Source organism: Protomyctophum parallelum (genome assembly GCF_964188405.1).
Source record: "Protomyctophum parallelum genome assembly, chromosome: 6".
Lineage (NCBI taxonomy): Eukaryota > Metazoa > Chordata > Actinopteri > Myctophiformes > Myctophidae > Protomyctophum > Protomyctophum parallelum.
In genome coordinates this window covers 53,978,695-54,005,054 of record NC_139701.1, presented here as the reverse complement: position 1 = coordinate 54,005,054, position 26,360 = coordinate 53,978,695, and the positions used below count along the sequence as shown (strand labels likewise).

The 26,360-nt window shown below is 46.2% G+C and overlaps 1 protein-coding gene across 1 annotated transcript; it reads left to right on the top strand.

Annotated features, from left to right (window-relative positions):
- ankmy1 (ankyrin repeat and MYND domain containing 1) lies at window positions 1-26,137 on the top strand (the record flags this gene model as incomplete). The annotated part of the gene is made up of 20 exons (XM_083766860.1): window positions 1-219; window positions 1,176-1,325; window positions 1,862-2,062; window positions 3,139-3,371; window positions 4,146-4,368; window positions 5,152-5,283; window positions 11,825-11,940; window positions 12,115-12,922; window positions 14,303-14,460; window positions 14,719-14,890; window positions 15,120-15,260; window positions 15,360-15,521; window positions 16,096-16,203; window positions 17,892-18,023; window positions 19,697-19,810; window positions 20,965-21,128; window positions 22,689-22,840; window positions 23,645-23,908; window positions 25,151-25,240; window positions 26,013-26,137. 20 exons carry the CDS (start codon window positions 1-3, stop codon window positions 26,135-26,137), a joined length of 3,864 nt encoding a protein of 1,287 aa, XP_083622986.1.
- Window positions 26,138-26,360: the final 223 nt, after the last annotated feature.

Below are 26,360 nucleotides of genomic sequence, written 5' to 3'. Positions count from 1 at the left end.
ATGGTTAAAATGCTGTCGACCTGCAGCAATGCAACCGGCCGGTCCCCGCCGGGCCGAGGCGGTGGGAGACCGTTCTCCGGCTACATTGGAAGTCATATCGGGGGAGTAAAAAGACAAGGGCACGGCATTCAGGAGTGGCCCGACGGATCCAAATACGAGGGACAGTTTGTGAACGGTTTGAAACATGGCACTGGGAGATTCACATGGAAAAACGGAGAGGTAGGCCATGTTGTAGTATATAAATCCCGAAATTAGAGGTTCGATCTTGAACTCGCTTTTTTTTTGATTGATTGATTGAAATATTTATTAACAGTTTGTAGAATTTACAGTACATTTTAAGCACAAACTCAATACAAAGACTGTCAACTGTGAGTGGACGACCCAATTAAGCATTACACTTGTTTACAACAGGGTCCACATTGTTCAATTCATCAAAACATTTAAAGACATACAAACATTTAGAGACATACAAATAGACATTTCTATGTAGCTAAATTCATCATATGGGAAGCAAAAAAGGGAAAAGATACAATATACAGTGAGGGAAAATGGGGTGGGGGGGGTGGGGGGGATTCAGATTTTTACAGAGGCCAGTTTCGAATTGCAGCCATCCGTAGGTGCCCTTTGAGAGCGGTTTTGAAGGAGTCAAGGGATTCACATGTCTTAATGACTGTTGGTAGGGCGTTCCACATTTTGGTGGCATAGGAGCGAAAAGAATTTAGTCCCTTGTTTGTGCCGAATCTGGGTTGTACATGGTTTGTTGCACTCCCTCTGGTGACTGTGTGAAAGTGAAAGGCATCAAAAGTTTGTCCAAACGAAACGACGACTGTTTAAATCAAATGAAATGGCATCCAGCATGAGGTAGCTGCTACAATTAGAATAAATTGCAGACGACCGTTATTCCCTAAAGAGTGAAATGCACATTTGTTTTGTGAGGTAAAGAAAAAGAAAGAAAAACTCATCTCTGCATGATTGGTAGCTATAGCCCACTCTCCAATGCAATCCCTATAGTTGTGTTAGATATAGTTCTGCCTTGACTTGACTGCCTAGTGCCTACTCATTCCATATATTAATTTATTTAATACAGGTATATTAAATAAATAAAGCCATTGGCCACTCCCCCCTCTGTGTGTGTGTGTGTGTGTGTGTGTGTGTGTGTGTGTGTGTGTGTGTAGTATTATGAGGGTTCCTTCTACAATGACTACAGGCATGGTGAAGGGATATACTGCTGGCCTGCAGCAGGCTGTTCGTTCATTGGCAAGTTTTACCTCAACAGGAAGGAGGGATATGGACAGCAGCAGTTCCCTGATGGAACCACCTTTCAGGTATTAAATATAAACTGCATGCATGATGGATGGATCTGATCCTGTCTGATCTGATCTGATCTGATCTGACAGCCAAAGCTCCAAGGCCTCACTCACACCTTCGCAACAGACATGATGTAACTATGCTTGTTGTATACAAAGGGTGTACGTGATACAGGGGCAGCGGTGGACGAATGGTTTGCGGAGCGGTCTTGATATCGGAAGGTCGCTATGGTTCGTATCCCCGGACCGGCACGTTAAAATGACCACCGCTGAAGTGCCCTTGGACAAGGCATTTAACCCCTACCATGAAATGTTCTATGAGCAGGGCCTGGCTGTAAACAAGTTATTGAGCTTAGTCCAGTTACCCTGGGTAAACATAGTACCTTTCCTTTCTTTCCCCAATGCATTTCCAATGGGAGTCACATGGTTTGACACAACATTTGTGTTGTATGAGGGGATCGAGGGGGGGCAGTCGAAACACAGCCGAAAGCCATACAACAGCTTGTAGTCCAAAATGTTGTATCAATATCAAGCATTAACTCTTTTCTGTCCAGGGCCTGTACCACGCCGACCAGAGGTTGGGTCCAGGCGTTCTCAGTTACCCAGACGGCCGTCAGGACGTGGGACTGTGGCACAGGGAGCGTTTGTTACAGCTCTGCACCTCCCTGGAGGGTGGCTTCACCCTGGACGACTTCCCGGAATACGCCGTCTTTAACATGTCCCCTGCTGCCACCACCACACATCCTGTGACTCAGGTTCGCAGTGACCGCCGTCTAAAAGACTTACATAATACTGTAGTCAGTGTCTATACTGTCTAGTAGTGTACTGTCACAGAGCCTAAAACAATGTATTATTTGCTCTTTTCTGTTCCTTTGTCCTTCTTAAAGCTCCCCAGTGGGCCAGAGAGAGAAACCAGGACAGTTTCGGAGGTAAACTTCCACCGTCGTATACGATTACCTATAAACTTATATCGTCGTGTACAATTACGTATAAACTTCCACCGTCGTATACAATTACAGTAGGCGACACTTCCTTCTTGAGTTTCCGCATTCAATTAACAGGCCAATGTACAGATCCATCAAGTTGGCATCTTTCTGTCATCCAGAAACAAGTTGGCATTTTTCCATCTTCCAATGGAAAAGGCCAATGTTTCAGCGCAGCAAGCTTTGTTGTCATATTCTTATATGTAGCGTGGACGTCAGAAAATGTCTGTCTGGTTATGAATAGCAGCTCTAATGGACCTGTGCTTTCATTTCATGGTCATTACCTTAACAACAACAACAACAACAGCATAATAAAGTACAACATAGGAAATTCAGCTTTACAATAAATACCGGTATCCAATACTTACTTACAAATATTGTACTTTTACTCCACCACAATTATAAAAAATATATATATGCTTTTGGTATATTTTATAAAAGTAGGCTATACTTTCTATTTTGATGCCAATAAGGATTTTACACACAGTGGTGGAATAGTACTTCCGCCACTCTGGCTAGTATGTGTGTACTAGTCAAGTGCTCTACCAACTCAGTGGCCTTGTGGTTAGAGTGTCCGCCCTGTGACTGGGAGGTCGGGGTTCGATCCCCGGCCGCGTCATAGCAAAGACTCTAAAAATGGGACCCAGTGCCTCCCTGCTTGGCACTCAGCATCAAGGGTTGGATTGGGGGTATAAGTCCCTGCGACATACTAGCGTCATGTCCAGGGGGTGTACTTGTACATCAAGCTGCCTCACGCTACAGAAACAGGAGATAGGCTCCTGGCCTCATGGCTCGGCAAGGCTACTTACTTTTACTAGTCAAGTGCACTGTATTCATTGGTCATCCAGATGAGCGCTGAGCCCTGCAGTGATCTACTGTGGGATGAGCGCTTCATCCTGCCCTCTGGCATGGAGCTTTACTCCACGGATGGCGACCACCTGCCTGTGCCCGCTGGCCTGAGAAGACAGCTGGATCTGCACTTCTATGGCGAGCTCTGGGAGGCGGGCTACCGCTACGACCCGACGGCCCTCTCCACCGCCCCTCTACAGCTCCGCATGCAGGCTAATATACACAGACACAGGTATGCGCGCACGCACGCACGCACGCACGCACGCACGCACGCACGCACGCACGCACGCACGCACGCACGCACACACACACACACACACACACACACACACACACACACACACACACACACACACACACACACACACACACACACACACACACACACACACACACACACACACACAGTTGTGTTAGTTGGGGTGAACATACATATAGGCTATAGACATACTAACAGTTCAACAGGCATTAGTCAGACAACACCGTCAGTCCCGACATGCGTGGCCGGTTACAACTGACCCATGCCTGTCGGACTGTTAGTATACGTTGGTCCAAACACATGCACACACACCCGTGTTAGTTAACACGTTAAAACCCAGGAAAGTGTACATTTCTGGCGATGGCTTTTCAAAAATAGCAGATAATGCTCGCAGCGTGTCGCTTCGTGCCGCGCTGAATAGTTAGTAGAGTAGAGTTTATTTATTTTGGTCATTATAACAAATCAATACAGTGCCTATTCTTTTTTGCTAAAAAAAAGAAAAGAAACATTGACCAAAAAGGTGTAGGCTGAAGCCTAAGCTTATAGTGCCTATATACCCTTCTAACAAATAAATGGTAAAATAATACAACAAAGCAAACAGAAGGGGGAAAAAACAAGAAAACAAAACAAAAACAAACACCTGTATGTGCGTGTGTGCGTGTGTGTGTGTGCGCACGTGAGTGTTGCATGTGTGTGTGTGTGCTGTGTATGTGTGTTGTGCGTGCGTGTGTGTTTCTCCCTCTCCAGACTGGAGGCAGTGAGCGTGCAGGGCTGGGACGTGGCTGCGGTCGTGTCTCTGACGAGGGACAGCTTTGGTGGTGCTAAAGGCCCGTTGGAGCTGGGCTCGGAGCGGCTGATCCAGCAGGCCTCTCTGGGGGACCGGGAGGCCGTTTACCGCACGCTGCGCTCCGGCGCGGTCCACCCCGACGTCGGAGACGCCCAGGGGAACACGCCACTCATTGCTGCCACGGTATACGCCGTCGTTTCTTCCATTTGTTTTTATGCCCCGTTCTTGCTCAGTTACTCATTCATTCCTTCCTTCATTCATTTTGTCATTTGTTTTCTATTAATCCATTTTGGGAGGGAACCCCTTTTGGCGTTAGCATCATGTTATGCTTTATAGCTATTGAAAAATAGCAGATCTACAAGCTCATAGCGCGCCACCGAGTGGCGCGCTGCGAGCTTGTAGGTCTGCTATGTTTGAAAAATCGAAGACCGACTGACGTAGAAACATGGCTTTTTCAGAAAACTGTCGGGATGTAGAAGACATTTTTTTAATCTGATCTCAGGTCAGAATGGGTTAATATGAGTATGTTGTAAGATTATATGATGACAGGCTCCCCCAGGCATGCAATCTACAGTATGTAAAGTGCTTGTGATAAAAGCACTGTATAAATGCACCATTTACCATGATATGGTTTAGTATACATACATACATACATACATACGTATACATCTGTATTGGGAGATGAGCGTGCACAACGTAAAGTATAGTACATCAAAACGTCTCACCGGCGATCTAGACGACTTCAGCATGTTTGGACTGCCATAGATACATCTGTCAGTCTGCTGGTGTGTCTGCCTTTTCCTGTCTGTCCCACGACCTGTCTGTCTGTCTGTCCCCCTGTCTGCCCTTCTGTCAGGTTTACTGACACGATGACCTGTCTGTCTGTCTGTCCCCCTGTCTGCCCTTCTATCAGGTTTACTGTCATAATGACCTGTCTGTCTGTCCCCCTGTCTGCCCTTCTGTCAGGTTAAGTGCCACAATGACGTGATCCACCTGCTACTGGATATGGGAGCCGATATCGACAAGTCAAACGGCGAGGGCGTGTCCGCCTTGGCAGCGTGTCATGTCCTTTATTACCCTGACCAGTCACTGCACTCTGTAAGTCATGTCCTTTACTACTCTGACCAGTCACTGCACTCTGTAAGTCATGTCCTTTACTACCCTGACCAGTCACTGCACTCTGTAAGTCATGTCCTTTACTACCCTGACCAGTCACTGCACTCTGTAAGACATGTCCTTTACTACTCTGACCAGTCACTGCACTCTGTAAGACATGTCCTTTACTACCCTGACCAGTCACTGCACTCTGTAAGACATGTCCTTTACTACTCTGACCAGTCACTGCACTCTGTAAGTCATGTCCTTTACTACTCTGACCAGTCACTGCACTCTGTAAGACATGTCCTTTACTACCCTGACCAGTCACTGCACTCTGTAAGACATGTCCTTTACTACCCTGACCAGTCACTGCACTCTGTAAGTCATGTCCTTTACTACCCTGACCAGTCACTGCACTCTGTAAGACATGTCCTTTACTACCCTGACCAGTCACTGCACTCTGTAAGACATGTCCTTTACTACCCTGACCAGTCACTGCACTCTGTAAGACATGTCCTTTACTACTCTGACCAGTCACTGCACTCTGTAAGACATGTCCTTTACTACCCTGACCAGTCACTGCACTCTGTAAGTCATGTCCTTTACTACCCTGACCAGTCACTGCACTCTGTAAGTCATGTCCTTTACTACTCTGACCAGTCACTGCACTCTGTAAGTCATGTCCTTTACTACCCTGACCAGTCACTGCACTCTGTAAGACATGTCCTTTACTACCCTGACCAGTCACTGCACTCTGTAAGTCATGTCCTTTACTACTCTGACCAGTCACTGCACTCTGTAAGTCATGTCCTTTACTACTCTGACCAGTCACTGCACTCTGTAAGTCATGTCCTTTACTACCCTGACCAGTCACTGCACTCTGTAAGTCATGTCCTTTACTACCCTGACCAGTCACTGCACTCTGTAAGACATGTCCTTTATTACCCTGACCAGTCACTGCACTCTGTAAGTCATGTCCTTTACTACTCTGACCAGTCACTGCACTCTGTAAGTCATGTCCTTTACTACCCTGACCAGTCACTGCACTCTGTAAGACATGTCCTTTACTACCCTGACCAGTCACTGCACTCTGTAAGTCATGTCCTTTACTACCCTGACCAGTCACTGCACTCTGTAAGTCATGTCCTTTACTACTCTGACCAGTCACTGCACTCTGTAAGACATGTCCTTTACTACCCTGACCAGTCACTGCACTCTGTAAGTCATGTCCTTTACTACTCTGACCAGTCACTGCACTCTGTAAGTCATGTCCTTTACTACACTGACCAGTCACTGCACTCTGTAAGTCATGTCCTTTACTACCCTGACCAGTCACTGCACTCTGTAAGACATGTCCTTTACTACCCTGACCAGTCACTGCACTCTGTAAGTCATGTCCTTTACTACTCTGACCAGTCACTGCACTCTGTAAGTCATGTCCTTTACTACCCTGACCAGTCACTGCACTCTGTAAGTCATGTCCTTTACTACCCTGACCAGTCACTGCACTCTGTAAGACATGTCCTTTACTACCCTGACCAGTCACTGCACTCTGTAAGTCATGTCCTTTACTACCCTGACCAGTCACTGCACTCTGTAAGTCATGTCCTTTACTACCCTGACCAGTCACTGCACTCTGTAAGACATGTCCTTTACTACTCTGACCAGTCACTGCACTCTGTAAGACATGTCCTTTACTACCCTGACCAGTCACTGCACTCTGTAAGTCATGTCCTTTACTACTCTGACCAGTCACTGCACTCTGTAAGTCATGTCCTTTACTACACTGACCAGTCACTGCACTCTGTAAGTCATGTCCTTTACTACCCTGACCAGTCACTGCACTCTGTAAGACATGTCCTTTACTACCCTGACCAGTCACTGCACTCTGTAAGTCATGTCCTTTACTACCCTGACCAGTCACTGCACTCTGTAAGTCATGTCCTTTACTACTCTGATCAGTCACTGCACTCTGTAAGTCATGTCCTTTACTACCCTGACCAGTCACTGCACTCTGTAAGTCATGTCCTTTACTACCCTGACCAGTCACTGCACTCTGTAAGACATGTCCTTTACTACTCTGACCAGTCACTGCACTCTGTAAGTCATGTCCTTTACTACCCTGACCAGTCACTGCACTCTGTAAGTCATGTCCTTTACTACCCTGACCAGTCACTGCACTCTGTAAGACATGTCCTTTACTACCCTGACCAGTCACTGCACTCTGTAAGACATGTCCTTTACTACGCTGACCAGTCACTGCACTCTGTAAGCCAGAGAGGTAAAGAAAAACAAACCACTGTACATTTGTACAAGACACAATGCACATGAAGTTTTAGTTTAACTCAGAGAGGATATACACATATACACACAAGTGGTTCCCAAACGTTGTAGCCCCGTGACCCAAAAGAGAAAACTCTCCCCACGACCCAAAGTAGTGAAAATAGCAGATCTAAAAGGTTGTATATCAGCTATTTCACTACTTCTGAAACATTTGTTTTCTTTATATATAACAATATATAGCCTATAGCATATATATATCAAATTGTTTGGCAACTAGTGCAGTATGGTATTGGTATCCATTTGGTTACATTTGTACACTCTTACCCAGGGGGCAAACCACCCTTTTTTTAGGAAACCTGCATTTGCCATGACCTCAAAGGTTGTCCACCAGAAATAGTATCTATGACCCCGTAGGATCACAACCTATATGGACAACCCGGTAAATTTTTTGCTGGAAGTCCAATATGGCCGCCGCAATATTGGCCCCTATTAGTTATAATGGGGGGTGAATAGGGCAAAATTTTAAACCAAAACCAAAATCCACGAAACTTCTCAGGTTGATCAATGATATAAATATGAACATATTTTGTATTGAAGGTTTCCATGAAATTCAATATGGCCGCCACAATATGGCCGCCACAATATTAGCACCCAGAAAATAGGTTTGGCTCTAACTTCTGAACCAGATGAGCTAGAAACGCAAAATCAGTGTCTATTTCATGTTTTCTGACCATGAGAGACTCAATGGAATACCTATTTTTATTATTGGGTGTGTCTGGACCCTTATTGTGCATATTTACAAGATGGTGACTACCCGAAATAGTGCTTTACCATGATTTCTACCATGATTGTTGACTGTTTTGAATATCGTCACCTTATTAAACTAATTGCCTAAGTCATTTTTTGCCAAATTGCTTTTTTGGCCTAAATCACCACCTGGTGATGCTGGCCACCTCTGGTAAAATCACCCGAGCCCTAATGTAAAAGGCCTTCCTGTTACGCCCTATTAAAACAATGGCCTATGTCAAGAGGGAGACTTAGGCCATATTATTTTGCCTAAGTCATAATAAAATGTGACTTAGGCCATTTTAACACACCTTTCAAAATGGGAGTGAATGGGACTGAATGGGAGGTACTGTTACTATGGGACTGATAGAATGGGAGTGAATGGGACTGAATGGGAGTGAAAGGGAGGTACTGTTACTATGGGACTGATACTATGGGAGTGCATGGGAGGTACTGTTACTATGGGACTGATACTATGGGAGTGAATGGGAGTGAAAGGGAGGTACTGTTACTATGGGTAACAGTACCCGGCCAGGAGACAACCCACAGAGCCTAGTCCCTCCATGTGCCAGAAGTGTACCTCCCAGCCTTGGCAGAGTAGTTCTGGAGTAGTTCCAACTGATTGTGTGCCCCTGGTTTTTCCCTAGTGGGACTGATTGAGGGTAGCTACTGGGACGTAAGTCAGGATCACTCCCGGCTGGGTCGCCTAAGTGATGGGTATGATGTTGAGAGATCCGAAACACCGTTGACCTCAGGATACATCACTGAGGATACGTCCCAGGTGCATCCATGCGATGTTTTTTAGTTATAGTTCTTCTATTTATATAGTGACTCATAGGAATAGACTATGTGACAACCAGGTATAGTCTGGTGACACCGGAGAGACGGGTGACAGCCGGAATGTAGACGGCACCCGGGTGAGCAGTATGGGTTAGTGCCCCAGCCTGTGTCCTCTGTGAGGATGAAGTCCAACAACCCTCTGTGAGGCCTTTGGGAGGGCCATGCAAGCAGCAAGCGGAACCGCAGCACCATGACCCTGCGGAACCATTGCCCAAAGCCCACCACTCCTGAATGAACTGTCTGGTGCTGGGACTCTGGTGCAACGCACAGGTCCTCGCTCTACTCCTGAGAGCAGGAGTGGACCTGGTGAGACGTAGGAGGGGCCCGACCAGGAGACAACCCACAGAGCCTAGTCCCTCCATGTGCCAGAAGTGTACCTCCCAGCTCTGGCAGAGTAGTTCTGGAGTAGTTCCAACGGATTGTGTGCCGCTGGTTTTTCCCTAGTGGGACTGATTGAGGGTATAGCTACTGGGACGTAAGTCGGGACTTGATCAACCCCGGCTGGGTCGCCTGAGTGAGGGGTATGATGTTGAGAGACCCGGAACCCCGTTGACCTCAGGATACATCACTGAGGATATGTCCCAGGTGCATCCATGCAACGTTTTTTAGTTATGGGACTGATACTATGGGAGTGCATGGGACTGAATGGGAGTGAATGGGAGGTACTGTATGGGACTGATACTATGGGACTGAATGGGAGTGAAAGGGAGGTACTGTTAATATATGACTGATACTATGGGAGTGAATGGGAGTTACTGATACTATGGGACTGAATGGGACTGAATGGGAGGTACTGTTACTATGGGACTGATACTATGGGAGTGCATGGGAGTGAATGGGAGGTATTGTTACTATGAGACTGATACTATGGGAGTGAATGGGAGGGAATGTAACTGAATGGGAGGTACTGTTACTATGGGACTGACACGATGGGAGTGAATGGGACTGAATGGGAGTGAATGGGGTGTACTGTTATTATGTGACTGAATGGGAGTGAATAAAAGTGAATGGGAGTGAATGGGGGAGTGAATGGGACTGAATCTGAGTGAATGGGAGGTACTGTTACTATGGGACTGTCACTCCCATTCACTCCCATTCAGAGTGAAAGGGAGTGAATGGTAGGTACTGTTACTATGGGACTGTCACTCCCATTCACTCCCATTCAGAGTGAATGGGACTGAATGGGAGTGAGGGAGTGAATGGGAGGTACTGTTACTATGGGACTGTCACTCCCATTCAGTCCCATTCAATCCCATAGTATCAGTCCCATAGTAAAGTAATCTCTAAGATACATTGTTTTGGTCTCTGATTTTATCTGAAATCATTCCTACAACTCTACATAGGATCTGAGGGGAAATGGCAATATGCAAGGTCAAATATATATGTCCCTTCTGTGTCATAAATCTTAGCCAATGGATTAATATTGCTTGTGTTTGCTAAAACAGTCAACAATCATGGTAGAAATCATGGTAAAGCACTATTTCGGGTAGCCACCATCTTGTAAATATGCACAATAAGGGTCCAGACACACCCAATAATGAAAATGGGTATTCCATTGAGTCTCTCATGGTCAGAAAACATGAAATAGACACCGAGTTTGCGTTTCTAGCTCATCTGGTTCAGAAGTTAGAGCCAAACCTATTTTCTGGGTGCCAATATTGTGGCGGCCATATTGTGGCGGCCATATTGAAATTCATGGAAACTTTCAATACAAAACATGTTCATATTTATATCATTGATCAACCTGAGAAGTTTCGTGGATTTTGGTTTTGGTTTAAATTTTTGCCCTATTCACCCCCCATTATAACTAATAGGGGCCAATATTGCGGCGGCCATATTGGACTTCCAGCAAAAAATTGACCGGGTTGTCCATATAGGTTGTGATCCTACGGGGTCATAGATACTATTTCTGGTGGACAACCTTTGAGGTCATGGCAAATGCAGGTCAACCCCCTTTGCCCCCTGGGTATCTCAGAGTAATACATGGATAAAGAGACATTTACTGGGTATGTTTGTATTAAATTAAATCCATGTTTTCATCATAAATCTAAATATATGAAGTCTTTCAGAGATGCAGAAGAAGACGTAGAGCGCCTATAGAGGGCTTATTGGAACAGCAGTCTTATCAGCCCAATCATGGACAAGGTGGTAACGGCTGCGTTTGAGCGCCACCTTGTGGCTCTCTCACAGCCTAAAAAAAAACCTTCTGCCACATGCACAGATCACATTCATCTATTACTTATTTTTATACAGCTGTTTTAGTTTATGTTTTTTAGAAAACCTAGAGCTCTAATACTATATGATATGCTGTGCCTGTGCAACAAGACATGTTTGACACCAACCACAAAATAATAATATTAAATACACCCTGGGAGCTGTTTGCCAGTTTTCTATTTTGACATCGCTGCATTGACTAATTGGAAGTGAAATTCAGGAAACTGTAAAACATATTTGTACTGATCTCTTTAAACAGTGGAAGTGGAATGGTTGTTGTGATGATTTATTGTCTTTTTTTCCCAATACATTTTTGCACAAATGCAACAAATGCTCCCATGTTTCTTTGTGATGTGTGTCACCAGACAGTGAACAGTTCCCAGACCAGCCCATGTTTCTTTGTGATGTGTGTCACCAGACAGTGAACAGTTCCCAGACCAGCCCAGTGGAAACCACCTGCCTTAACAGACCTCAGATCAGCAACACTGTCGTGGTGGGCGGCCATACAACCAGCCGCACATCTCATTCTGCTCGGTAACACAGCTACTTGTTAAAATGTATCAACAGTTTATTTCTCATGGTTAACAAACACATGAACATCACATTTGTCTCCACCAGCGAGGAGGTCAGTCTCTAATGTGGATTGAGGCTGGCTGATGTAACTTACACTGATGTAACTTACATAGTGTATCTGTGGTCTCATCTCAGGATGACAGAGGAACCCACAGAGCAGATGCCAGAGGAACCCACCGAGCAGAAGACAGAGGAACCCACAGAGCAGATGCCAGAGGAACCCACCGAGCAGAAGACAGAGGAACCCACAGAGCAGATGCCAGAGGAACCCACCGAGCAGAAGACAGAGGAACCCACAGAGCAGATGCCAGAGGAACCCACAGAGCAGATGCCAGAGGAACCCACAGAGCAGTTGCCAGGCCACGGCAGCAATGCACACAGTGATGATGACAGCGATCACCGTGGCGTTTTCACTGACACCCACAGCGGCTGGCCGGGTGACACCGCGACAACCACAGGACGTGCAGAGAGGCAGGTGAAGAAGCCAGCTGGGAAACAGGGCGAGGTCAACGGGGGGGAGGTGACAGAAAGAGGACGGGGGAGCACGGAGGGCGAGGAAAGAGAAACGGGAAGCGAGATAGAAGGAAAGGAGGAAGGACAGGGAGAGGAGGAAAGAGAGAGGGAAGACGGGGAAAAGAGAATAATAGATGGGGTGGAAAGGGAGAGGGAAATGGCGGAGACAGATATCCTGCTTGGTGAGAGGAGAGAGATGGAGGCAAGAGAAGGGGATGAGCACGGTGCAGGGGAGGGAGAGAGGGCTGTTGGGCAGCAGGGTGAAGATGCAGGCGAGAGGGAGGAAGAGGAGAGAGGGGTTGGGGGTGGATGTGAGCAGCGTGGTAAAGAAGGCTTTCTGCTGGTGCTGGATGGTCACATCTCACTGGGCAGTGTGTCATGGCTGGAGGGTGGATCCATAGGTGGAGCCGGTTCATCAAACATAGTTCAGGTACAGTGTGGACTGGAGCAATGACACCTGCACATCATCACATGCAATTCATGTGTTTCAGTCAGAGATATATTCCAGTTTAACTTTACACGTTTAAAAAATGTTCCCCCTTTTCCTAAATTTAGAATAGCCAATTATTCTTTACACCCCTTTTACTCCTCAATTTAGTCGTTATTAATATGCCAATTCATTCCTCCCCACCCACACATTTCTGTGTCGTCACTGCTGTCCTATCCTACTGACTCACTGCTATCATATGCTACTGACTCACTGCTGTCCTATCCTACTGACTCACTGCTGTCCTATCCTACTGACTCACCTACTGACTCACTGCTGTCCTATCCTACTGACTCACTGCTATCATATGCTACTGACTCACTGCTGTCCTATCCTACTGACTCACTGCTATCATATGGTACTGACTCACTGCTGTCCTATCCTACTGACTCACTGCTATCATATGCTACTGACTCACTGCTGTCCTATCCTACTGACTCACTGCTATCATATGGTACTGACTCACTGCTGTCCTATCCTACTGACTCACTGCTATCATATGCTACTGACTCACTGCTGTCCTATCCTACTGACTCACTGCTATCATATGCTACTGACTCACTGCTGTCCTATCCTACTGACTCACTGCTGTCCTATCCTACTGACTCACCTACTGACTCACTGCTGTCCTATCCTACTGACTCACTGCTGTCCTATCCTACTGACTCACCTACTGACTCACTGCTGTCCTATCCTACTGACTCACTGCTGTCGTATCCTACTGACTCACCTACTGACTCACTGCTGTCCTATCCTACTGACTCACTGCTGTCCTATCCTACTGACTCACTGCTGTCGTATCCTACTGACTCACCTGCCAGTGAGGAGCGCCCACCGGGAGGACGTAGAGGTCCCTGGGCAGGAGGATTAGGACGAATGCTCTACCGTAGAGCCTTCGTCCTAATCCTCCTGCCCGGGGACTGCCCATGATTCCGACATCCCGTTAGTCCAACCTACGTGGCCGGTTAAGACTGAGGTTAGGGTTAGCGACCTGTGTGGCCGGTTAAGACTGAGGTTAGGGTTAGTGACCTACGTGGCCGGTTAAGACTGAGGTTAGGGTTAGCGACCTACGTGGCCGGTTAAGACTGAGGTTAGGGTTAGCGACCTATGTGGCCGGTTAAGACTGGGGGCGTGGCTGGTTAGGGTTAGCGACCTGACCTACAGTACGTGGCCGGTTAAGACTGAGGTCCCAAAACACCCCGCTGACAGGTGCCGTCCCATTTTGACTCAAATATTGGTGATGTATGCATGGATACAATTGGACTAAAACTATACATTGTCAGTGAAATATGCGTCAAAATGAACACGTCCGTCTGTCCGCAGCAGTGTGACACTCACGCCACCTTTGACTCGGCTCGCACCCTGGACAGCTTTCCCCTGCAGGTCCTGCAGTGCACGGCAGAAGCCATGAGTCGTGCGGGGATCGCCCAAAGTGCCGACACACAGGAGACCGTCCGCAAGATGGCCGCCATGAAAGCTGAGTGAGTGTTCTGCTCCGTCCTGCTGTGTTCTGCTGCTGTTCTGCTGTGTCTGCTGTGTGTGTGTGTGTGTGTGTGTGTGTGTGTGTGTGTGTGTGTGTGTGTGTGTGCGTGTGTGTGTGTGTGTGTGTGTGCGTGTGCGTGTGCGTGTGCGTGTGCGTGTGCGCGTGTGTGTTAAATGAAGACTCAGGGTTTTACTGTGCATGAATCTGATCTCAGGTCAGAATGGGTTAAATGAAGACTCAGGGTTTTACTGTGCAGGCACCGGGTTCGTTGGAGCACTCTGCAGCTGTTGTTGGACCGGGGGGCGGACCCTGATGCGTCCAGGACGGCCGTGCCCGTCCTCTTTCTGCCCATCATGGCTGCTCACACCGAGGCAGTGAGGAAACTGCTGCTGTGTGGGGCACGCACCGACGTACCCCTCCCGCCTGAGGTAAAAATGAAACTGCTGCTGTGTGGGGCACGCACCGACGTACCTCTCCCGCCTGAGGAAACGACATGATCGGGACATCCCTAGTTTCCGTAGCCTCGTGTGTGAGTCATGTGACTGTTTCTTAAATGTAAAATACACTCCTGGCATGTTTTGTGTGTGTGTGTGTGTGTGTGTGTGTGTGTGTGTGTGTGTGTGTGTGTGTGCGCGCGTGTGTGCGCGTGCTCGCTAGAGGAAAGGCCTGTATCCTCTGCACATGGCGGCAGCGCTGCCCGGTCCAGAGGGACCCAGCATCACAGAGCTCCTGTTGCATGCTGTGGCTGACGTGGACGCGCAGGCACTCGACCAGAGTGACATCTATCACTTGGATACGGTGCGTGTTTTGCTGTACTTCACCAGTTGCGTCCAATTTTCTTTTATTTTTGTCACATTGATAATCACAATGGCATTGCAATTAAATTGTTCCCTTCAGCAGCCTTCAGCGGAGGCCCAAGCAACGCAGGGCAACAGTACACCAAAAGCCCCCTCCTCCTGGGACCCCCGTGCTGCGTCCAGCTCCCTCGTCAGTGCGTCTCCTGTCGAGGGGGGCAGGACTGCCTTGCACGTGGCCTGTCAGAGACGGTGTGACTATAGCGTCAGTGGTGCACCACACACTCATCCACACGCACATACTGTAGGAGGATTGATATCCGCATATATTGTTATTTAATTACTTTTTTAATATGTAGGCTTATGTCTATCTTTTTATGTGACCAAAGTCACTTCGTGACTTCTTGGTCCCTTAAAAACACAAAAACAATAAGTGAAATGAATAGAATGAATATAATTCTGATCATTTTAGAATAGCTGTGTGTTGTTGTGTTTATCTTAACAGTCACAGCTGTGTGTTGTTGTGTTTATCTTAACAGTCACAGCTGTGTGTTGTTGTCTTTATCTCAACAGTCACAGCTGTGTGTTGTTGTCTTTATCTCAACAGTCACAGCTGTGTGTTGTTGTGTTTATCTTAACAGTCACAGCTGTGTGTTGTTGTGTTTATCTTAACAGTCACAGCTGTGTGTTGTTGTGTTTATCTTAACAGTCACAGCTGTGTGTTGTTGTCTTTTTCTCAACAGTCACAGCTGTGTGTTGTTGTGTTTATCTTAACAGTCACAGCTGTGTGTTGTTGTGTTTATCTCAACAGTCACAGCTGTGTGTTGTTGTGTTTGCAGCACGCCAGGGAAGTGGTATCTCTCCTTCTCTCCCACCGAGCCAGCACGCACCTACTCTGGAGTGGACATTCCCCCCTCTCGATAGCTATTGCTAGCGGCAACAACCTGGTAACGTTCAGTACACAAAGATACACATCCACATACACATAGTGGGCCTGATTCTTCAACGCGCTTCCGCTTATATATTGACGTGACGCTAGCGGAAAGGCATTTACGTGGATTTCCCACATTAATTTGGAATTCATGGAAATGGCCGTGAACTTGACGCTGTCTTTGGTTCGTCGGAAACTCCGCTAAATCCTCCGCCACCTCTTTAGGTGGCGGAGAAATTTGCGGAAGCATACACTTGCATATAGATTTATTCAGAAGGCTTTAGTCTTCATGCTGAATCAATAAATAGTCCCCAAATCTCAGATAAAATATGTAGGCATGTGTCCCCAACATATTGGTCGATCAGCACATAAAAAAACGATATATATATATATATATATATAAAAGCCGAGTGCACTTGTATTAAGTTTAGCCTATAGATAGAGTCCCATACAGAAACTGCCCCGCAAGCACGACACATTTCTATTTATTTATTAGGATATTTATATCATGCGCGATTGGGGCTGCAGCTCACTGGCAGCCTTCTACTCGGAAGTGCAACGGTTGTGAGCTTGTAGATCGGATCTCGCGGACTCGCACTGCATGTTAAAAAACAAATTCACAGTTATAATAAGAACATAGGCTTATCTGCATTCTGCACTGTACGAATCCAACATAGTTTAGTGTAGACAGTAATGCCTGCAGTAGGCGTGTGTGTGTGTGTGTGTGTGTGTGTGTGTGTGTGTGTGTGTGTGTGTGTGTGTGTGTGTGGCGGGGGGCAGACAGCAGCGTGCTGCCGATCCGATTCACATTGGAAAATGAATAGGGCTAATTAGCCCTATATAAAAAATAGAAGACCACATTTATAGCCTAATGAATGCAGCGTGTTTGAAAGTCGGCCAGTCATATCAGTTTTAAACCATGCAGCTCACCTCCACTCGTGAACATGACGGACAGACAGACAGAATTTATAATAATGTATATTGATATTGATCACGTGGATGCCACACACAGAATAGTTTAACTCACTGGATAAACTCACTGGATTATAATTTCTTCAGACAAGAGGATCCCAGGCCTATAATATATTTACTTATGAATGTATGGGCTACTGTTCTTTATCGCGCAACAGTGTCGAGGGCCCATGCAGCCCCCCTCCCTCTCTCGTCTCTCTCTCTCTCTCTCTCTCTGAAAAGACGACTTTTGCATTGACATGTTTTACCTCTGCAAAGGTGTGGTGTGAGTGAGCACCCGCCTTGGTCCCGAACTTAATTAAATAAATTATAATTAGCCTATATTGCTTCAGCGGAGCACGCACTGTTGTAAGCTTGGATATAGCAGTGACCGCGGCTGTGATCTCAGACAAACTGCTGTCTGCTGAGTCATGCTTGAAGCCTTTTATGGTCGATATGGGGCGTGGATCAATGCAGATGAGGTTGTCGGTTGCTTTTCCGATCACTTTGCACCCGCTGCTTTCAGTATGACATACACCTGCGATACGCCAGCGCACCTGTGGTACACACCACTCTCTGAATAACACGTCATCTCAACGTAGCTTGATCGGACGGATAAATACGATATCTGTTTCCGCCACCGTTACACTCTGGCGCATTTCGTTTTTGAAGAATCAGGACCATTATGTGTAAGGGTGTGTATTCTGTACAGTATATTATACTGTACAGAATCTCACTGACTCTCCTTGGCAGGCGGTGGAGGAGCTGCTTAAGGCAGGTGCTGACCCCAACCTACCGCTGGGCCGCGGTGTGGGCAGTGCCCTCTGTGCCCTCGCCAACGTACACTATGACTCTGCAGGACACCCACGCAACAGAGCTAAGCTGGTACACAAGCACGCACGCGCGCACACACACACACACACACACACACACACACACACACACACATGCACGCACGCACGCACACACGCACGCACACACACACACACACACACACCTGACGAAGTTGTAATTGGCATCGAAATGTTGTCATTCCTGCCTTAAAGGACCACTTCACCACTTTTCAACCTATCTTCATATAATAGGTCCTCACTAATAATCATGAAAAATTGCGCAATTTTTTTTCTACTCGGTCTGTGTCTCATAGGAGGGCTGTGTGGGCAGTTCAGAAACCGTCTTCCAGTGACATCATCGATGGGGAATACAAGCTAATGTTAACTGCAGGCTTTCTAGTCCTGAAAAGTTCCAATGTGAAAATGGAAGCCATCGTTCTCACGATAATGAAAATCTAAACATTTTTGTAAAAATATTCTTGTTTAAAAATAAAAATTTGCTTGATGATGATGTCACTGGAAGACGGTTTCTAAACTGCCCACAGCCCTCCTATGAAACACAGACTGAGTACAATTTACAATTTACAATTTACAATTTAGGCATTTAGCAGACGCTCTTAATCCAGAGCGATTTACAATAATCAAGAACAAAAGCATGGGAATACATCACAAAAGCATTTATCATAAAACATGCGTAAGCTAAGAAAGTAACAGTGGAATATCTATATTATGAGACTATACATATAAACTATATATATATACTACTATGCTATACATATGTACTATGGCGTGCTATGACTATATACAATGCAATTATAGTGCCGTCTACATAACATGCTATAAGTCTGTATCAGATGCTATCTAAGTCTACAGAAATGCTATCTAAGGGGGTAGGTTAAGTGCTATGGGCCATGATGGAGTCTAAAAAGGTGGGTTTTCAGACTACGGCGGAAGATTGGGAGTGATGCTGCAGTTCTGACTGCAATGGGAAGTGCATTCCACAGTTTTGGAGCCAGAGGGGAGAAGAGTTTGGGACGTGTGGAGCGTTGTCCCGGCGCTTTTAGTGAGGGTACTTCCAGCTTCCCTGCGTTGGCTGATCTGAGTGCGCGGGAGGGTTTGTAGGGTTCAATCATACTTGCAAGATATGGGGGAGCCATACCTTTGGTTGCCTTGAATGCCAGCATCAGAGTTTTGTATTCTGTGCGGGCAGTGACCGGGAGCCAGTGGAGGGAGCGGAGCAGGGGGGAGACATGCGAGAATTTTGGCTGGTTGAAGACCAAGCGAGCTGCGGCATTTTGGATCAGCTGGAGAGGCTTAAGTGCACATGCTGGTAGGCCAGTAAGGAGGGAGTTACAATAGTCGAGTTTTGACAAGACTGTTGTCTGGATTAGGAGCTGGATTAGGAGTAGAAAGAAATCGTGCCATTTTATCATGATTATTGATTAGTGAGGACCTATTATCTGAAGATAGGTTGAAAAGTGGTGAAGTGGCCCTTTAAACATTTTGGGCGGGAAACCCTTTTGGTGTTAGCATTACGTTATGCTTTAGCTATTTTTGAAAAATCGAAGAACGATTTTTTAGAATCTGATCTCAGGTCAGAATGGGTTAAAGAAAAAGGCTTCAACTGTCCGAGTTGCTCCTTCCAGATCATTCTTTCATGTTTTTTGTGTTTTGGGGGGTATTCTCACTAACAACTCTTTTTGCATGTGTCGCTGCATGGTTCAGCTGAACATGTTAGTCAAAGCTGGTGCCAACATCCTGATGCCCGTCGCAGTGGGCGAGGGGCGCAGATCTGCCCTGGGCACAGCAGTCGACTATGCCCACCACACCTTCAACCAGGTAACAGGAGCTCATACTGTTACAGTACATACTGTACACACAGTACTAATTTACCAATCATAAATGCTTCAGTTAAAGTTACATATAGATTTATGTACAGCACTATATACACTATAATAGCAGATCTACAAGCTCATAGCGCGCCACCGAGTGGCGCGCTATGAGCTTGTAGGTCTGCTATTTTAGAAAAATCGAAGAGCGACTGACATAGAAGACAGTTTTTAGAGTCTGATCTCAGGTCAGAATGAAAACTGTCAGGATGTAGAAGACATTTTTAGAATCTGATCTCAGGTCAGAATGGGTTAAGCCTCTAAATATTTTGAAAATGTTAAATAGAAAGCTCACAACCCGTTGCGATGCAACGCGTTGTGAGCTTGCATCTGCTATTTCCGGTTCCAGTTCATCTGTGGCACCCGCTGGCCATGAAGTGGCATGCCACATATAATAATAACAATAATAATGAATTGCATTTTTATGGCGCTTTTCTATGCACTATACGTGCCTACTCAAAGCGCTTACGATGGTTCATTCATTCATACATTGGGAGGTGAAGCGGCGAACAGTCGACGCCAGCGTCCTCACTTCCCACCCCCAATCCAACCCTTGATGCTGAGTGTCAAGCAGGGAGGCACTGGGTCCCATTATTTAGAGTCTTTGGTATGACCCGGCCGGGGATCGAACCCCGACCTCCCGGTCTCAGGGCGGACACTCTAACCACAAGGCCACTGATATAGGCTTTGGCCTGACAGCGCGTCACGTGTACGAGTCGCGTTCATGACGACCTTTGCTGCGTGTCTCTCCCATTCTCTCTCTCCCTCTTTCCTGTCCATCTTCAATTACTACTAGCCAAAAGAAAATCTTAAAAAGAAAATCACACCCATGTGAACTGAGTGGTGAGTGGTGCAACTCCCCCTCCCCCCTCTCTCTCTCTCTCTCTCTCTCTCTCTGTGTCTCTCTCTCTCATTAGCAGGCAACAGTGCAACACTATTTCTCTCTGTTTCTGGCACAACAGCGCCACTTTTGCCCCTACTGGTACTCTAAACATCGGGACATAGTCACACAGGTTGGGACAAAGGGACATTGCTGTTCCTTGGAGTGGTTGCACCACTCAAAAAGTAAGTGTCCATCTGTCCGTCTACCCCATTCACCCACAGGACGTGCGTATTGCTCGCACCCCCTACCACACTCTGAACAGGCGGGAGAGAGAGACGTTCAACGCACGGCGGCAACTGCTGAGCATGATGGGAGATCTGCTGAGGCAGTCTGCTGCTGTCCACCGGGCAGCGGAATCCCCGGCCTCCCTCACTGAAACATCCAGGTACTGTAGATCCACTAGAGGTTTCCCCCGGCCTCCCTCACTGAAACATCCAGGTACTGTAGATCCACTAGAGGTTTCCCCCGGCCTCCCTCACTGAAACATCCAGGTACTGTAGATCCACTAGAGGTTTCCCCCGGCCTCCCTCACTGAAACATCCAGGTACTGTAGATCCACTAGAGGTTTCCCCCAGCCTCCCTCACTGAAACATCCAGGTACTGTAGATCCACTAGAGGTTTCCCCCGGCCTCCCTCACTGAAACATCCAGGTACTGTAGATCCACTAGAGGTTTCCCCCAGCCTCCCTCACTGAAACATCCAGGTACTGTAGATCCACTAGAGGTTTCCCCCGGCCTCCCTCACTGAAACATCCAGGTACTGTAGATCCACTAGATCTACTAGAGCATACATGGGCAACTGGCGGCCCCGGGGGCCACATGCGGCCCCCACCTTCAGCTAATGTGGCCCTCAGATTAATTTCGGAACACCGATATGTTATTGGTTTCATTCCAAACATTCAAACATGACCCGCTTTAATTACTTACAGTCTAAATTAGTAGCTTGCTGAGTAGTGTTACAAGTAATGTTATTGTCTTTTTTTTATGTCCAATATATTTGTATTTAGTTCAAATTACTTTTCAGGATCCCAATTAAAAATAGCAAAACAATATTCAGGATTTCAAAAATAGCGTTTGAACTTGTAGATCTGCTATTTTTGCTACGACTGCATGCATGCAATGTGGCCCCTCTGGAGTGAGCATGGAAATACTGTATAGTGGCCCTCTCCATCGTCAAAGTTGCCCAACCCTGTACTAGAGGTTTCCCCCAGCCTCCCTCACTGAAACATCCAGGTACTGTAGATCCACTAGAGGTTTCCCAGGCCTCGTCACATCCAGGGGCGTTACTATAGCGCAACGCAAACAACGGGACTGCGTGGGGGCCCAGAGGCAAGGGGGGCACACGGCCGTGTGCGCCCGCGTGTCGCCCGTAAAGTAAAATTATAAACACATTACAGAGATGCAACGACAGTTGAGTTGAACAAAGTTTGGCGGAGCCTGGTGGTGTGGCTGCGTCACACACATCATAGGCAACACGTGCCCCGCCTCCAAATAATTAATAATAACACAGTCGCCACAGAAGTGTCTGTGGCTTTCCCAATCTCGAGTCCCGACAGCCATGTACGTTCACAAATCACAACTACAACTGTACAGTGCCCCGCTGTTTATAAATCAACACACAGTTTGGGCTTGTTTTTACAGGCTGCAGCTGTTGCTCTGATTACAATCGCGACAGGTACCGTCACAACTGCTGTACAGTGCCCCACTGCACTGCTTATAACAGGGGGGGGGGGGGGGGGGGTAGGGTGCTGTCGGGGGCACTCACTGATCAGCCTGCGTCGGGGGCGGGGCCCACTGACATCTAGTTAACGCATCTGGTCACATCTAATTGCGTCCGGCCGGCGGCCGCACACCGTAGACACACACATACACAGCGTTTCCCTATAATGACCTTTAGCCAAACAACTAACCGATCAGGTGACGGATGTCTTTCTCTCTGTTCCCAGGAACCAGTTTAAGTTTTGCTACCGATGTGGCCGCTCTGTGTCTGTGCTGTTGACGGCGTGTAGTCGCTGTCATGACGTATTCTACTGCTCCAAGACCTGCAAGTTGAAGGCCTGGAATGAAGGACACAAGGATGAGTGCGTCCGTACTCCAGGTCTGAGCGGTGGCCAGCTGTTCGTTATGATTTTTTATTTAGAGAGTTTATTTATTTATTTTGGTCATTATAACAAATCAATACAGTGCCTGCTTTTTTTTTTTTGCAAAAGAAACATTGACCAAAAAGGTGTAGGCTGAAGCCTAAGCTTATAGTGCCTACCCTTCTAACAGATAAATGGCTTTCATAGGTAAAATAATACAACAAAGAAAACAGAAGGGGAAAAAAAAGAAAACAAAAACAAGACAGGACAATACAGTTAACTCTTTCCAGGCCATGTTTGTTTTCATTATATTCCCCTTCTCCTCCAGGCAATGTGGACATTTGACCAATCTGTCAAAGCCCATATATAATATTATGTGAATATGTCCCAATGTCATGAAATAACTCATATGAAAGTGATAAGTCTCATCTTTCCCCCCAAAAAAGAATTATGTTTGTAGCATGTTCCGTTCTTTAGTTATAGGCAGTTGAATAGGTCATGGTTTCATCAAAATCAGCCCTCTGAAATAATTTGTCTTAGAAAACAGCACTTTTGTGAAAGACACTCTCTCAAGCAGAATACTCACTTGAAACTTTTTTCTTTTTCTATAGTGACTTATCTGATATATGTACAGTATTTGTCTTCAAGCAGTTATTTTCACCCCATGAATGAGACTCAAACAGTAACTCCATTTACTCCATCCGGCGGCCCGGTCGCAACGAGATCACCCCCGTCCGAAACTAAATAAAACTAAATAAAATTGCACTTACTAGCCTACTCATTATCCTTTGAACACATTTTCGTTTCGGTCTCATGGGAAGCCAATCACCTTCGTCCCCCGCCGGATGTCCCGCCCCCGCCGGATGTCCCGCTCCCAGCTGATCCGGTGACCGCGGCGCGGACACTGTTGCATCCTCCGATGCAGACAGTGTATCATCGGACAGGCAGTCACAGTACTGCAGATATTGTTGTGCTCGCCCCTGTAGACACGCTGCCCGTTTCTGCCTCGTCCTCGGCTGGGTCCAGCGCGCACTTCAGTGGGGACTTCCACGGCTCCACGGCGGCGACCAACAGGCTGCCCGCTGGCTCGATCGTAGCCTGGCATGAGCGTCTCGCTGGCTCGTTTGGGGGTCCGGCCAGGTTTTTTTTGGGGGGGCATTTTAGCCCTGATCGATCGCTGGTGTCTTTGATCTGCTTTTGTCTTGCTATGTGCTGTGGGTCAGTGTGTCCCGACGACTCTGGGTCAGACTGGAGTGGAGTATTGTTGCCTTTTTGTGGCTCATGGGAACATTTTTTGGCTCAGCCTGTGTTGTCATGGTGTGATTGAATACTTTAGGGCCTGTCTTTTATCGCAGCGCTACCAAACTTTGTCACAGGGTGGGGGGGAGTGTCTTATAGCCGCTGCAAATATAAAAACAAATCTCGTCCAACCTCGTCCTAGGCGGCATAAAATCAAAAAATAATCTCGTCCGATCTCGCCCTGTGCCCGGAAAGGGTTAACGGGAACAACAGACAAAAAACAACAAAAACAACAAAACTAAACACAAAACGAGAAAACAAAACATCATATCAGTTCTATAATGTACACTATTTTTGATCTATACAATTTTTTTAAATTTATTTATTGTACTACAGTTTTTTTGTTCGTCATCCAGGTCCATTTTGTACCCTCTCAGATTTAAATGAATATACTCAGGGTTTTTAGCATTAGTAACGGAAACAACAAAACACACACACATTACCAGCCCCTAATCTCACCAGAGATCAGGGTAGAAACAAATGCAGTGTAAAAGAAAGGAAGTCAACAACAGCTCTGCTCCACGGTGTTTTATTTATTTAAAACACTGACATACTACTAGTGATACAGCGTGTCGGCCATGACTGGCCTTCATCAGGTGGGGTGTCTGTTGGGTGTGCGCAACCCTCTTGTTTTTTAAACTAGAAACAAATACTGGTCATCTGTTAATGAAGGGTTAATGCCAATAGATATTCATATTATTTTAATGTGTCCTATTGATTGGTTGATTTCATTCTTTATTAGCAGTTTGCAAAAAGAATAATAATAATAATAAAAGCTTAGGAAAGTACAGTTCGATACAAGGTCTGCTAAGAGGATTTTAAACCCAAGAAAGCCTCTATGCGTTGTTTCCATTGACTTTCTGGACTGCTACAGCTATAAGAAGCACACTTCTACACACTTCTTGTGTGTGTGTGTGTGTGTGTGTGTGTGTGTGTGTGTGTGTGTGTGTGTGTGTGTGTGTGTGTGTGTGCACGTGTGCGTGTGCATGTGCGTGTGCATGTGCGTGTGCATGTGCGTGTGCATGTAGGCCGTTCTGCTAAGGTAGCCCAGGTGGTGGAACAGATGGCGACTGACCCAAAACAGAGGAGATGTCAGAAGACACAACAACCAGGCCTTGGTAAGGCTGATAATGTATCGTCACGTTTTATGGGAGTGGCAATATAATGTAGGCTTTTCAGTGGACACTTTCACATCACAGTACTTCAGGTGATAAAATAAATACATTACATTAAATTAACCTTAAAAACGACACGTTGGGAGCTTTTAGATGTGCTACCTATTTCAAATATTTTTTTATTATTATTTTATAATATAATGTTTTTGTATAATTACAAAAAAAGGAACGTTTTGGACTTTATAGGACAACATCGATGGGTCATATTATTTGATTTGATTTATTTGATATATTCAAGATACAGTTAAAAAAGAGCAGTACAGAATTGTCCGGATTGCACAAAAAGTCAAAGACTTACATTTACTATTACTATGGGGTAGTAGAACAGCCCTGAAATAGACCTCTGTTGGGTCTTGACTCTTGACTGACTCCAATGTGGAGTGAATTGTCATTCATTGATTAAGACCGGAGTAGAGTAGTAATTGACAACACTGAGGAAGGCCCAAAACGCGTCCGTTGTCCGTCAGAGGTAAATATACCATGTGAAATGGACTATTCCTTCATTCCTGTTTGTACCTTTGAGCCTTGTACCTACTATAAGACCATTCATCTAATTTGGAGTATTGCAGGATTTATGCTTTTGCAGTTTATCTTTCTCTCAACTTAAGACCAGAATAGACCTGTACAAAACAAGTAATCTATGCGTCAATGAAAGACTTGGTGTTGGATTAAACTAGCCGAAAGTCTAACTTGTTATCTCTCCCTCCTTCTGCAGTACCGGTGACTGGAACGCGACAACACGCTGGGTTGGAAATGGACAGAACCCCTCGACCCTTGAGCATGGCTCAGAAGGTCTCTGAGAGCCAGCGCAACTTGAAGGAAAACTACAGCTTTGAATGACCTTTCATCAATTTGAGATTAATAAATTGTGTCAATAAAAAGGAATTCTGACCAAATTCTAAAGTATAAAGAAAAGTTTTAACACCGTTTTAATAAACCATGAATCTAACTTGTTGTAGGCCTATTCTTTCCCTGCTCACGCAATGTGCTCATCTGATTGGCTGATTGATGTATGATGATAAGAGCGCACTCAGTGTTTTTTGAGGGGAGTTAGCCCCTCCTA